Consider the following 15,432-nt stretch of genomic DNA (forward strand, 5'->3'; position numbering starts at 1 on the left):
AAGGCCAGCAGAAATCGTCACAGTTTTATTTGACCCATGGAAGAGCCTCACAGAGATATTGGAAAACCGTAACTGTTAGACGCTTGAAAATAGACGTTAACTCTCCATTAGCAATCAACTTCTACAGTTACAGGAGTCAGTTTTATGTGTGAAATGTAGAAATTTTCTATACCCTTCTACATATAGTTACAACACGGACTGTGAACACAAGATTAATTACAACACGAAAAGAGGCATTTAACCAATCACTCTTCTCGCTCTCCCTGAAATAGGAATAAACTCTACTACACAGTACTATCGGAAGTACCCTATTCTCTGCACTTAACTGTTCATGGTAGAGGACTTTATTCTGAACATCTGAATTTTTAAGTGCTCTTTTACACTACATTATCTACTATCTTATCGCCTGCTGCTTCACACGCATAGACTGTATGACCTGCTCAAATTTTTTTGTTACTACACCTAAACTTTTCACTCTAATGAGGGCCATAGAAGCATCGTCTTTTCCGAATGTACTTCTGCCCAAAAAGCGATTCTGTTACCTGGAATCGAAGGTTATAATTATTCATAAATTTGGCGTTCCTAAGGTGATATCTCCATAGACACTCTCAACCATTTGTATCTAACCGAGAAGGCAAATCCAATAATCATAGATTTACCTTTGAAGGATTTTTGATACAACTAAATATTTTCTTACAAATTTTAATCCCCTATTTCATACCCTTAATTTCGAAAAATCTCTCTCAAATGACGCCTACAGTTTAAGGTCAACAACATCTGCAAATTTCAAGTTTCTATCCTTAGGGGTTGGCTGAGCGATGATAAGTTAGTCAGTTAGTCTGGTTATTGCCTTTTATATGTAGAGATTATTATCACAATATGTGTTTGTAGTCGGTTTTCTTAATATATCGAGTAATCGCCACATACTTAGTTATGTAAATTAGGTAGGGAAATACACAAAAGAAATTTCAACCAGATTTTGATACCATTTTATTGTGTAAATTTCGCTACATTTTGTTTTCTGCTAGTTTTCCAGTCTGGTCACTGTGGTAGCACAGCATACAGGGATTCAGACCATCCCCCATTTCAGAGGCGCCATGGTTTTCCCTTGAGCCAGCGAGCTGCATCGCGGCGTGCGGCTGCTCCATTGGCGATGACGTCACGGCTCCACTGTGCGGCTGCGACCAGCGACTCGTCCTCCAGGGCGACGGCTGCCTGCTGCACCTGATGAAGGTCACGAGGATAAGGTGAAGGCTCAGTGCGGCAAGAGTACAACGGAAAAGGGGGGATGAAATACTTTATCTCAATAAACGATTATATGATGTCCATGTATGTCTAAATGACTGCATTTATTTCTGCATATTACTGATGGTATGGTACATGACATATAAAAATTGAATCTAAATCTCATTAAATAAAAGTAATAATATCTCAAACCAGTGTAATCCCCCTCTCACCCAGTGCTAGGACTTTTGCATCCTCTGGAGTTAACTTTATTCACACTCATGAACATGTAATTACAACACTATCAAAATATATATGAGTATGATGCATGTTTATAGAAATCCGTGATTATGTCTTGAGACTAACTAGCATTTAGACTACTGCAACAATATTTTTATATTATTATACTGCGTAGAAATGCAATGATGCCCTTTAATGTGTTATTTGCAGCATAAACAGCCCTGATCTTTCCATAAAAGTCCCTAGTTTAATGTTTCCTTATAGGAGCAATTTGTTGATCTTTCACTCTCTGCTCCCCACCCTGTGTGTGTGTGTGTGTATGTGTGTGTGTGTGTGTGTGTGTGTGTGTGTGTGTGTGTGTGTGTGTGGTGTGTGTTTGTGTGGCGTTAGTGATGCTATCGTTAACTATTGCTCCCACATTCTCTCTATCATAAACATAAGTGGGTGCATGAGCAGCACAGCCTCCCCCCCGCCACTCACCTTGTCCAGCATCTGCTCGTCGCCCATCTCCAGCGTGGCCTGCCTCAGCAACTTCCTGGCTGCCTGCTTCTCATCTGGCCTGCAGACACGCAGCAGTGACGTCAGGCAGGGGTCGACCAGGACAACATTTTGGAGTTTAGTGTCACGTCAGTATAAACCTTTCGATACATGAATTAATGTCTCTGTTGGACAATATTGGGATTTTGTCGGAGGAATCACAGGAACAGATGCACACTGTCGTTTATGTGAATTAATATTCGTCAATAGTGCGATGGATGGATCAAAACTTGAGTGCTAATGTACAACCTAGGCAAATTGGGGATATTCATTGATACTGAGAGATAGATGTTGATATCTATTCGTCCGCTGGCAGTGTTGGTTATATTATTCATTATGCTTTATTATTTATATTTATATAACCACCAAGGATGTCTCTGTATGTGTTCGATGTTCCTGGATTTTGGACAGCTTGGAAAGCTTTCTACTTTGAACCATACAGACTGAAAACATACAAGCAGATGACCTAACAAAAAGCTTTAATTAGATTATCTGCACTGCCAATACAAAGGCACATTGCTTGCGTGACCATCAAAGTTCATCTCACATTATTATTATTCATCATTATTTTTTGTTATTGTGTTGCAGCGCTGATTTTGTCTCTCTGGAGAGAGCCGCAGAGAGCCTGCTGAGGGAGAAGGCGGCTGTACCCACCTGGAGAGAAGGTTTGCGCCGCGGCTGAGGAACTGGAGAGCGGATGCAAGGGTGTGTCGGCGCTGCAGCAGTCCCTCCAGCAGCCATTGAAGGTGCTCTCTCCGGAAGCCGCCCTTGGCTCCAGTGGCGGTCAGCACGTAATTTCGAAAAAATTCATGCAGTGAATGTTTTAAGACCAACTGAAGTACAAGAAGCTTTCTGAGTCCATTGCATATGTGCCATGTATACTTATAGTGCATATTGCTGGAGCTGGGTTGAAAGATAAATCAGTAGCACCCATCATCATAGAGACAATGTTATTACATTGTACCTACCGTAGCCCATCCACTAACTGTGAGCAGGTGACCCCCAGCACGATGTCGTTTAGCTCAGAGACGATATCAGTTGTTTGGTACAGATCCATGAGGAAACTGTACGCGTTTTCCCCACCTTGCTGGGCACCGTAGCAGTAGACGACACGTTTCAAGTCTGGTCCCACCCTGAAAAAACGTAAGGCAGTTGAAGATACAACTTGAACTTCTTGGCGCAGTATGACTCAATTTCTGATAAGGATCGTTTTTTTTTTTCGATAATAACATAGAATGTTCGGTAAATCTGTGATCTGTGGTATGTGTTACGATGGTGTAATTGGAAAGTCTCACATGGAAGAACGAATTTCTATACTCATGTTGGAGGCGTGGTGTAGCACATAATATTGGAATGTACTAGGGACGTTCAATAAGTAATTCAGCACAATTTTTTTCTCGGCCAATTTCAGTTCAATATGTTACAGCGTAAAGTCAAGTGCTGGCACCCAGTCGGGAACGATACAGAAGAGATGGCTGTGACAAGAAGTCAGCCAATCGCACGCTGACCGACCTCCCTCCAGGACGACAACGCAACACCAGCGGCCCCTGTGCGAAGAGGACATAAGCGCCGCGACCGACTGGTGACAGCCAGTTCAACAGTAGCAGTGTCAACTCTATTCAGTTCGCTGGTACTCTCTATGTAGCACAGACTTGGAACTGTTTATACTGAAGAAGATTTATTATTTTGTATGTCGCCTTTTGTTTGGGACACATCTATATAATCTCAAAAGTATTGTATCTTTTCATGTTGTAATAAAACTCATTAATATGATTTGTTTGAATGTTTATGCAGTGTGGGATCCGTACCAGATAGGGTTGATAGAAGAGATAGAGAAGATCCAACGGAGAGCAGCGCGCTTCGTTACAGGATCATTTAGTAATCGCGAAAGCGTTACGGAGTTGACAGATAAACTCCAGTGGAAGACTCTGCAGGAGAGACGCTCAGTAGCTCGGTACGGGCTTTTGTTGAAGTTTCGAGAACATACCTTCACCGAAGAGTCAAGCAGTATATTGCTCCCTCCTACGTATATCTCGTGAAGAGACTATGAGGATAAAATCAGAGAGATTAGAGCCCACACAGAGGCATACCGGCAATCCTTCTTTCTATGAACAATACGAGACTAGAATAGAAGGGAGAACCGATAGAGGTACTCAAGGTACCCTCCGCCACACACGTCAGGTGGCTTGCGGAGTATAGATTTAGATGTATATGTAGATGTATCTAGCGAACCCAGTAAACAGGCTTACTATACACCACAGAAGAAATGCGGGATTTGTAGTGGGACATCTTGGGATATTCCCACTTCAGACCCCATAGTTTCACGAAATTTCGACAGGTCGTGGCGATATACGTAGCCTTCAAAATGGCCTCTGTAACAGACGTGCATTCCAAGCAGAGAGCTGTCATTAAGTTTGTGTTGGTGAAAAACAAGAGCATTGTATATATTCATATGCACTTGCAGAATGTCTACGACCTGGAAATAAGCAAACGATGAGAAGTCTATCGTCATTGCAACAAAGTCGCGTGAACCTGTCCAATCTGCCGCATGTCAGCCAGATGTACACAGCTGCGACTCCAGTATCGTTAGAAAGGGCAGACACTCTTATTCGAGGTAACTGCTGGATCACAATCAGACACCATGACAATGTGAGGCCTACCACAAAGCTTTGTACCCGAGAGGAGCTCACAAAACTTCATTGGACTGTTCTTCCATCCACCATACAGCCTGGATTACACATTTTCTGACTTCCATTTGTTTGACTAATGAAAGATGCACGCCACAGAAAGGCATACGTGGATGATGGGGAGGTTACTGATGCAGCAAGTAGAGTGGTACCATGCGGGCATACTGCCCCGCCAGTATGGTGGTATAAGGCTGTCACATGGAATAGAGAAAATAGAGAAAAATAGGGTTTTGTAACAAAAACATAGAGAATGATATGATCTATTCGAATACTGCATAAAACCAAAAAAATGTGTTGCATTACCTATTGAACATGCTGTGTATAATTGTTGCTGAAGGCCTTCATATAAATTGAAGGTGGTGAGAGGAAGAAGGAAAGGAAAGGGGAGCGATCACTGCTGTCATCTGTACTGGCATATTACGCAGAATCGGTGACGACGAGTGAAAATGCGTACTGGACCAGGATTCGAACCCAGGATTTCCCGCTTACTAGGCAGGTGGGGTAACCACTGAGCCATCCGGGACACAGTGTTGTAGCCATTGCATGGACTATCTCGGCTCGCCTCACGGCCTATCCACGCTCCCATGGAGCACCACCTATCCGCTGCCCCTGTCCATTTCCTTCATATTCGCTTTCCCGAGATTCTCACACAGGAGGTTGGACGTGTTTGTGCATTTGCACTAAAAAGGTGGATTCTTTGCCCAGCTAGGCCTATCAAATTATACACTCCTGGAAATGGAAAAAAGAACACATTGACACCGGTGTGTCAGACCCACCATACTTGCTCCGGACACTGCGAGAGGGCTGTACAAGCAATGATCACACGCACGGCACAGCGGACACACCAGGAACCGCGGTGTTGGCCGTCGAATGGCGCTAGCTGCGCAGCATTTGTGCACCGCCGCCATCAGTGTCAGCCAGTTTGCCGTGGCATACGGAGCTCCATCGCAGCCTTTAACACTGGTAGCATGCCGCGACAGCGTGGACGTGAACCGTATGTGCAGTTGACGGACTTTGAGCGAGGGCGTATAGTGGGCATGCGGGAGGCCGGGTGGACGTACCGCCGAATTGCTCAACACGTGAGGCGTGAGGTCTCCACAGTACATCGATGTTGTCGCCAGTGGTCGGCGGAAGGTGCACGTGCCCGTTGACCTGCGTCCGGACCGCAGCGTCGCACGGATGCACGCCAAGACCGTAGGATCCTATGCAGTGCCATAGGGGACCGCACCGCCACTTCCCAGCAAATTAGGGACACTGTTGCTCCTGGGGTATCGGCGAGGACCATTCGCAACCGTCTCCATGAAGCTGGGCTACGGTCCCGCACACCGTTAGGCCGTCTTCCGCTCACGTCCCAACATCGTGCAGCCCGCCTCCAGTGGTGTCGCGACAGGCGTGAATGGAGGGACGAATGGAGACGTGTCGTCTTCAGCGATGAGAGTCGCTTCTGCCTTGGTGCCAATGATGGTCGTATGCGTGTTTGGCGCCGTGCAGGTGAGCGCCACAATCAGGACTGCATACGACCGAGGCACACAGGGCCAACACCCGGCATCATGGTGTGGGGAGCAATCTCCTACACTGGCCGTACACCACTGGTGACCGTCGAGGGGACACTGAATAGTGCACGGTACATCCAAACCGTCATCGAACCCATCGTTCTACCATTCCTAGACCGGCAAGGGAACTTGCTGTTCCAACAGGACAATGCACGTCCGCATGTATCCCGTGCCACCCAACGTGCTCTAGAAGGTGTAAGTCAACTACCCTGGCCAGCAAGATCTCCGGATCTGTCCCCCATTGAGCATGTTTGGGACTGGATGAAGCGTCGTCTCACGCGGTCTGCACGTCCAGCACGAACGCTGGTCCAACTGAGGCGCCAGGTGGAAATGGCATGGCAAGCCGTTCCACAGGACTACATCCAGCATCTCTACAATCGTCTCCATGGGAGAATAGCAGCCTGCATTGCTGCGAAAGGTGGATATACACTGTACTAGTGCCGACATTGTGCATGCTCTGTTGCCTGTGTCTACGTGCCTGTGGTTCTGACAGTGTGATCATGTGATGTATCTGACCCCAGGAATGTGTCAATAAAGTTTCCCCTTCCTGGGACAATGAATTCACGGTGTTCTTATTTCAATTTCCAGGAGTGTATGAATGTGTCGTGTCTGTCCTTTCAGACATGTCCGAAAGAACAGGCACCACACATTCATATAATTACATGTAAGTTGGTCCTGTACCTATACTACGTTTGAAGCTCTATCCAGTGGCGTACAAACGATACTCCAGTGACGTCCGGGTAGAGGTAACTTGATGCATATGATGTCATTCACAGCTGGTTCCTTCTGTTATGCAATAAAGTAAACTTAAGGAACCTTATGAAATGCAGGTATGTATTGAAAGGTAAATACCAATTTTCATTGATGAATAAGTGACATCCGATGGTTGTACTTGTGTACTTGTGCGTTATAATATTGATTATTTATTGGTATTAGAGTTACCAAAAGAAATGTTTAGGATAACAGCTGTAGGAACTTATTTCTGATTTAAAGAAAGCTAAAAATTCGTATTAGTGTTTAAGGCTACAAAGTAATGGACATCTTTTTGAAGTGCAAATTGTCTTACTGAAAAAGGTTGCCTTATTATGTAACTGACGATGGATGTATTGGAAGAATGGATTTCGATATGAAACAGAGCACATAAAATTATGCTTCCTTTACTGCAGCCAAATGTAGGTGACAGTTTCACGGACTATCAATTTCTTTCATTCTACTTCAACAATAAGCTTTTAAATTACGTGTAGTTCAAAAGCTACATTGAATTTTTCAGGTAGAAACTGTACTTTCTTGAGAGAGTTCTCTATCGTGGGATTAGTTCAGGCACTAGCCAAGATTCTCTTCACTCCAATTGTGACACAAAGGACAAAGCACTTTGAGCTGGTCACTCACTGGCTACTGGAGTTGCCGGGGGCAGCCATGAAGTGTTGCAACTGCTCATACATGGAGCTGAGACACGACGGTTCACCATAGTTGCAAGCGATGTTGACAATGATGGCCCGTAGAATGCGAGTCGTGTGGTCCTCTCCAGGTTGCTCTCGGTAGTGCAGCAGGATCGCGATGTGCTGGATCATGGACAGCACAAACTCCTGCCGGCATTTGTTTCATACAGATTAAAACAATGGAGAGTGTTGTAGTGCTCGGAAAACCACATACAGCAAACACTAACACCAGTGTGAACAGAAATTATTTGCTGGAACCAGACTTAATGACAGACCAGTAAGTGCAGTGAGAATATATTGTCTGCGAGTGATGTCGGGTTGCGAGGCCTCACCCTGAAGTCCTCCGCCACGTCTTCATCGCCAAAAAGCTCGAGGTTCCGCAGGGCGCCAGGGACGGCCCTCCACGGGATGTAGCCGTACTCGAGACGCAGGTAGGAGGCGAGCTGCAGGGCCGTGCCGGCGGGCAGCAGCTGGCCCGCCCCTGCCAGGCTGGCGGCGTCATCCAGCAGCTGCGCGCGCACCACCGCCGGCACCAGACAGGGGTTCTGCAGCAGCTGCGCTGTCAGCAGCGCCCAGTTCTGCTCGTCGTAGTTCACCCGGTAGTAGCCTGCACACAGTGGACACTGCTAAACTCCGACACACAAAGGCAGTCACCTGCTGTCGAAAAACAGTAGTATTTTCTGTGGATACTTTTTATTTACTATTATTAATAATGGTAGTAGTAGTAGTTGTTGTTGTTGCTGTAGGTTTTTGTTGTTTTTATCATTCTTATTTTTCTTGTTGTTGTTTTGTAGGCGTGTTTTATGATCCATCATGTCGAGAATTTTCTTCTTTTTCAAATGATGCAAGGTGTCGAAGCCACAGAGAGCCCAATGAGGAGTGGGGTCTCAAGGTTTCTGTTCAGGTTGGAGTACCTAATACAAAGCCGATGACAAGCAATTTCACCATTGCTATTGCTAATGTGTGGGAAGATACATTAGCCTGGTGAAAGAGCACTTTTTTGTGTGCTTGGTCTTTCTTCAGCCAACGCAATTTTCAAACAATCCAACAATGAATCATAATAAGATCCAGTTATGGCTCTGTCTTTTTCTGAGTAATCAACGAGGGCTATTCCTTGAGAATCCCAAAAAAATGATTACCATGACCTTATGAGCTGATGAAATGGTCTGTGCTCTCTTTGCTGCACTTTCACCAGCCTTGATCCATTGTTTTCACAGAAGTTTTGACTCTAGTTGTAAAGATGGATTCAGGTTTGATCAACAGTCACAAATAGGTGCAAAATGTTTTGCGGATTGTGATTAAACAGCACCATACATTGTGTTGAAATGTTGTGCCAGTTGCGCTTTTGGTCGACTGTGAGCAATCGGAGCGCCCACCTTGTACACAGCTTATTCACAGCCTATTCTCTGTGTAAAATGTTATGCTCTCGCTCATTTGAGAAGCCTGCAGTCATAGAACTCTCATGAAATTTTATTCGGCCATCTTACATTACCATATTATGAATTTCGACAATTGTTTCCTTTCGACGGCAGGCGAGCGTTCGTCTTTGGTGCTTATCCGACCACATTTAAATTCATTAATCCAAAAGTAAATTTTCTTCAGTGATGGTGCAGAATCCTCAAGAAATTTATCCAATTCTGTTTTTTGATTTGTGCAGAATCCAACACTTCAAGTGAAAATGTTTAGCAAAACACTCTTTTACCCACTTTGAATCACAGTAGAACACTGGCCAGTTAGATGGCAGTCAACTATGCACTGTATGCTGTACATTGTTGAAATACTTCATATGGTCCTTGGAGTAATCAAGCTCACCAACCACGAAGGCGCAATTAAAATGTTCCATTTTTTCATTGAAACATACCTGACTTACCAAACCACACTCACAAATATAAGCATGTTGTGGAAACTGCTATCTTATAATATTACAACTGCAACAGGGCACAACAGACATTGCTGGTTTGACAAAAATTTTGGCTTACTACCTGGCCTTCCAGATCATCTGATTTTAATTCCATACAAAATACCTGACATCTCTGAAACAGTAGGTGAAATGCAATGATTATTAACCCCGCAGTTTGATAACGCTATGGAATGTATTTATCAATAAGTGGTTTCATTTGGATGTGCTATACTTGAAGAAGTTTGTGGGCTTCCTTCTTCACCGAACAGTGGCCATTACCAAGGCTAGATGCAGTGTTGCACAGTATAAGACTGAAGTCTCCTAGGCCTGACTACTTTTTGATATGGTGTATATATTTGATAAGCATCATCCACACCTCTGTTCCCACTTATCCTTAAGCCATAACCTGATCGCTCACTTGTGATCCTCCCTGAGATCCTATCATCGTATCTATTGTCTCTTGATTGTATTTGGATTTGTTCTATCATTCAGCCTGTAGAAGAATCAACGATCATGACATGATAACTGTAGAGCAAGACTTTCAGTTCATTATCTGCAATGTGCTTCATGTAATGTTGCAAATGATGGAGATGAAAAAGTTTCCTCATAGAGTTGACCTATGTCCCTCTCACCTTCAGTAATATGGTCTTGAGCAGGCAAGATGGACAATATGCGCAGCAGTTTGCTTCCCAGTACAGATTTCTGGTCACACTGATTAAATTTCCAAGAAGAGTGTATCAAAACAGAGGGGATTGATTTCCTAAAACTCTTTCACTGTGACAGAACACCAATACAATGAATTTCTACCTACACTAAAAATAATTTTTATGAGAAAAGTATTTCTCAACACAGTTGTATGAAATTAAAACTACAAGAAATTAAGTATGAGTCTGAAAATGATATAATATGGTACAGATTCTACTGGATATGCAGTATAAGGACACAGGTGAAGTCAAACAGCCGGGTGAACAATATTCCAATGAACAGATTGTGTAGCTTCCATGTACAATTGTGGGAGGATCTATCTGGAAAAACTTTGGCGTTTCTGAGGAGTGAGATGCGTAGCAGCGGAGCTATAACTACAGCAGAGGACATGACGAGTAGATTCATCGCAGTTCATGAGACTAATGGCTGAAATTAATGGCAGCAATGTGTACTCTTTATAACCAACCAGTGTAGTTGTCAATGTAATATGCAGACTGAAATCTTCAGATAATGCAGACAAAAGTTAGCACATTGCATAAAAAGTATCAATGTACTAAAGAGGTGGGATACAAGACACTCACCAGTCACATTCATGTTGAGAAGTAGCCAGTCATCTGGCTGGGCTACAGCCGGCACCACTAGCTCAGAGTCCAGCAGCCAGAGCCGTGGGGGGGTCGCCGAGTAGTTCGCCTCAGAGTGGGATATGTAGCTGATGGACACTGGCCACACGGCGTCCACTTGTGACAGGTACGGTGCCTGCAAAATCACATAAGAGGTCACACGAGGGCTGCAATGGACCATGACAGGGACAGCTGAGTAGACCTCCGTAGGAGGTGGGGAAGTCAAAGCACCTGTGATATGACAGCTGATTCGTCAGAGTAGTTCCTGGAGACGGAGATGAGCCACGGCTGCACCACAGAGGACAGGGAGCCGCCCTCTGGCAGGGAAGATGCAGGTGACTCTGAGTCCAGGGCAGCCAAGAGCAGATCCTCCCATACGTCCATGTATATGCTAGGGGAAAGCGATTAGTTCTGTCATATACAGACGATAAAATAAAGCTAAAATATGTTTATTTTAATATTTTTTAACAATAAACTGAAATGTTCACTCCATTTGAGATAATTCTCCTTGTCTTACCAACAAGTAAATGAGCAATGTCCCAGTATTGTGAGATAGACGACCTCTATCAATATTACTTAATGTATTTTTGACAATACAGAACAGTATCATGCCTATTCATTGACAATAAAATTATAGGTCTACTGTGCAGAAGTGAGGTATTAGGACCAAATAACCACTACTCCATTAATTCTGAGCAGTGGCTTCCACATACCTATGAAACATATTTTACATTCTAACAAACGTGCCTACATATCCAAGGATAAAAGAGCTCTACTAACAAGCAAACAGAACTGTGACGTAATATTTTAGAAGAGGCTATCCAAATTGGATATTTTGCGTATTGTTATTCCAGATATATCTACTGAACAGAAAATTTCAGTGAATGGTTGGCAGAAAGTAAACATTAGCAGCTAAAAGCTTTATTTAATAGAGTCTGCAAATAAAAGGTTATCTTTTGAATTCTGACAAATAATACATACTTCTGTGTGAGGCACTTGTTGAGGGCTCTGTAGAATGGTTCTGATCCCATTATATTCTCTATCATCCAGACAATCGATGCACCTGCAACAGAGATACAAATTAGGAGAAAATCAACGGATCAGAAATGTCAAAGCTGCGTCTACCTTACATTTCGACCATCGTCACTGGAGAGATAATAACGGATGACTGGAATGGGAGGTCACGTTATCTAGGTCCAGGAGGTGTAGTACACTCTCACAGGACTATCTGACTAATATTTGATCTTCTGAAATGAAACACTTAACAATCATCGTTTTGTAGTCGAAGTAGTGACAGTTGTCAATGAAAAAAGCGTATCGTGAAATCTAGGTTCATTTTCTTAGGCCGGCAGCTGTGGCCGAGCGGTTCTAGGCGCTGCTGCTACAGTCCCAGGTTCGAATCCTGCCTCGGGCATGGATGTGTGTGATGTCCTTAGGTTAGTTAGGTTTAAGTAGTTCTAAGACTAGAGGCCTGATGACCTCAGATGTTGAGTCCCATAGTGCTTACAGCCATTTGAACCATTTGAGCATTTTCTTAGATCAGCCATAAAGCAGAATATCTACAAGCTGCAACGGGAAAAGGGAACATGCATCTCAATTATTTCAATCAATGAAATGTTACCTGTTTTGATATTATTTACCTGCAACTTCAAAGGCAGATAACTTCAGAAAAAAGTTGCATTGTCCATATACCCATATGAGTAAAGACATTATACCTCTATAATTACTCGTTTAAACCTTACACTCTTATTACTTCTTCTCAGTGCGTTACGTTTAAGACATGTTACTTATCAGTATCAACTGTCTGACCTTACATTGGTCCATAGTCATTAGTTAATCTCACGTATTGTGAAACTTGGCTGCTCGTTCCTTACTGGCTTTGGCTGTGACATTCATCTGCCATAGTTCTCAGCTTCCTTGAATTTTTGGTAATTGTACATTTGTTAAAGGTTATTGTCAACGTTTCTACTGGTTTTTACCTGTTGGAAGTGCATCTTGGAGTTGGGTCAATTGTGTATTTATTAAGGATTGTCTCCGTTTCTACTGGTTTGTTCCAGTTAGAAGTACATTTCAGTTGCATTTACTCTCAGCTTATCTTGAATTTTGTGCAATTGTATATTTATTAAAGGTCATTTTCAATGTTCGATTGCAGTGTGGCAGTGGAATCTATATTTAAATTTTTTACCTTTCCAATTTGTCCGCCAGAGGTTCGAGTCCTCCCTCGGGCATTGATGTGTGTGCTGTTGCTAGCTTAAGTAGTGTGTAAGTCTAGAGACCGATGACCTCAGCAGTTTGGTCCCTTAGGAATTCACATACATTCTGAACACAGTTTGTCTGCTTTGAGGGAACGTGTTTTTTATTGCTTAAGGAATTTTTTTGTTGAGACTTACGTATTTCTAAGCGGCATTCCAACAGCTACAATCAGTAGCGGGACTTGTGATCCTTCCTGTATTTGGATGAATGTTATCCAACTGTGTAACGGTTACTAAAGTGTGGAAATTGTTAGTAATGGCTGGACTGTAATTCATTTGATTGATAAAACGGATTGTTGAACTCGCTTTCCGGCTGGAGAGACAGAGCTGTTCTAGGCTTTTCAGTCTGGAACCGGGCGACCGCTAAGGTCGTAGGTTGTAATCCTGCCTCGGGCATGGATGTGTGTGATGTCCTTAGGTTAGTTAGGTTTAAGTAGTTCTTAGTTCTAGGGGACTGATGACCTTAGAAGTTAAGTCTCATAGTGCTCAGAGCCATTTGAACCTTTTTTTTTTTTTTAACTCTCTTGCAGCCACGTCCAATTGTTGCGACTTTTTCTTGTCTTTGGGATCTAAATACTTCCGGTTTCAAGCCCTGCCCTTAATGGTATAATTGTTAAATTTTGTTTTTAATGAATTGAGTCTGCTCACGCTTTGACTGCGAGAATTCGGATTCTTTTAATAGGTATTTTTTAAAATTGTAATGATACTATTGTCGTTAAGTAATAAAGTATGATACATGAGACAACAAATGACGAAATATTTGGGTCCACCTTTCATATGCTGCCCTTACATCTATCCCAATCTTGGTTTTGAGGTACCACATTGTAAACGAAATTTTGCTGTCGGCCAAGGGGTCTTTGGTTGACTGGCTTCACACAAGAAACTTTCTCTTTAAAATTTAATACATACTATTTTCTTGTTCTGTTTCATGGTGTTTTTTTGTGTAAGCCTTTTGGGTAATCCGTACGTTATCTTTGATAATATTTTTTGGGGATCCGCTTAATGTCTCAGACTTGAATTCCCGTGAATAAATTTATCTAGAAGTGTGTTAGTTACTTTACCTGGCTGATTTATTTAAAAAATTTTGATCTAAAAGTTTTAAAAACGTCACTATTGTTAACGTCTTATTTCATGAATTGGTTTGAGGTTATTATTACTAAATTTACCGGCTGTCTCATTTTGAACGCCTTTAATGGCAAATTATCTTCTATTCCTCTACATGTTTTTCAAAGGGACCTGTTGTTATAAAAAATATATATAAATAAATGTTGATGCCCAAGGATTAACGAAGTTAGTTAGAGGGACCTAGTCCTTCCATGTCATTTCACTGATCCTGTTAATTCCCGATTTTATTGAATTTATTCTTTACTTTCCACATTCAAGTATTCATGAGTCAAAATACCTGGTCCACTGTTCACAACCAGAAGGCTATCTCCTCGATTGTAATATTGTACAAGCAAGACATATGATCTGTATCACGCAATGTACAAAACTGTGCACTACCCAGCTGATCAATCTGACCACTATGAACGGATATGTGATGTTGACTGACTGGTGTTGGCAGTAGTCGCTGCTAATGTCGTAGCAGTATTCGTTTTTCGTTGGTCTCTTGCTTAGACTGAATCTCATCTTTTTCGTAGAAGTACTCGTCAAAGGCCTACCGAACAGAGATGTTGGGGCTCTTGGAGAGCGGGTAGCTACCGGGGGCAACGTCTGCTGGCATGGCGGCCTGCAGCACTGTGTTCACTACGAATACCTCTCGTGCCGGCCGCGGTGGTCTCGCGGTTCTAGGCGCGCAGTCCGGAACCGCGCGACTGCTACGGTCGCAGGTTCGAATCCTGCCTTGGGCATTGATGTGTGTGATGTCCTTAGGTTAGTTCAGTTTAAGTAGTTTTAAGCTCTGGGGGACTGATGACCATAGCTGTTATGTCCCATAGTGCTCAGAGCCATTTGAACCATTTGAATACCTCTCGCAGCTGCCACGAGGGCTGCACCTGTTAACACGGGCCGCATGTTACACTGTCGCTGGCTCTCTCTCAGTGGCCAGTGGGAGACCGTGTGCTGCGAGGACTCGGAACTCACCAGAGCCGCGGCGATCCACTGGAAGTAGGAGGCGAAGCTCTCGGTCAGCCAGAGGTCGTTCCACCAGCTGGAACTGACCAGGCCCCCGAACCACTGGTGGGCCGCCTCGCGTTGGATGACGCCCAGAACTCGCTCCTTGGTCGCCTCCGATGTGTAGTCGTCGTCCACCAGCACACTGCTCTCCCTGCAGACA

General features: G+C 43.5%; 1 protein-coding gene across 1 annotated transcript in view; it reads right to left on the reverse strand.

Moving 5' to 3' along the window:
* Nucleotides 1-1,086: 1,086 nt before the first annotated feature.
* LOC124606545 (aminopeptidase N-like) overlaps nt 1,087-15,432 on the reverse strand; it is a 30,741-nt gene continuing 16,395 nt past the window's right edge. The window contains exons 7-15 of the mRNA XM_047138531.1: nt 15,125-15,423; nt 11,887-11,968; nt 11,137-11,296; nt 10,867-11,041; nt 8,013-8,287; nt 7,631-7,827; nt 2,970-3,134; nt 1,945-2,023; nt 1,087-1,224 (exon numbers count right to left, since the gene is read on the reverse strand). Coding sequence (XP_046994487.1) covers nt 1,087-1,224; nt 1,945-2,023; nt 2,970-3,134; nt 7,631-7,827; nt 8,013-8,287; nt 10,867-11,041; nt 11,137-11,296; nt 11,887-11,968; nt 15,125-15,423 — 1,570 coding nt within the window. The remainder of the gene's footprint in view (nt 1,225-1,944; nt 2,024-2,969; nt 3,135-7,630; nt 7,828-8,012; nt 8,288-10,866; nt 11,042-11,136; nt 11,297-11,886; nt 11,969-15,124; nt 15,424-15,432) is intronic.

This window comes from Schistocerca americana, chromosome 3 (assembly GCF_021461395.2).
Source record: "Schistocerca americana isolate TAMUIC-IGC-003095 chromosome 3, iqSchAmer2.1, whole genome shotgun sequence".
In the NCBI taxonomy this organism is placed as follows: Eukaryota; Metazoa; Arthropoda; class Insecta; order Orthoptera; family Acrididae; genus Schistocerca; species Schistocerca americana.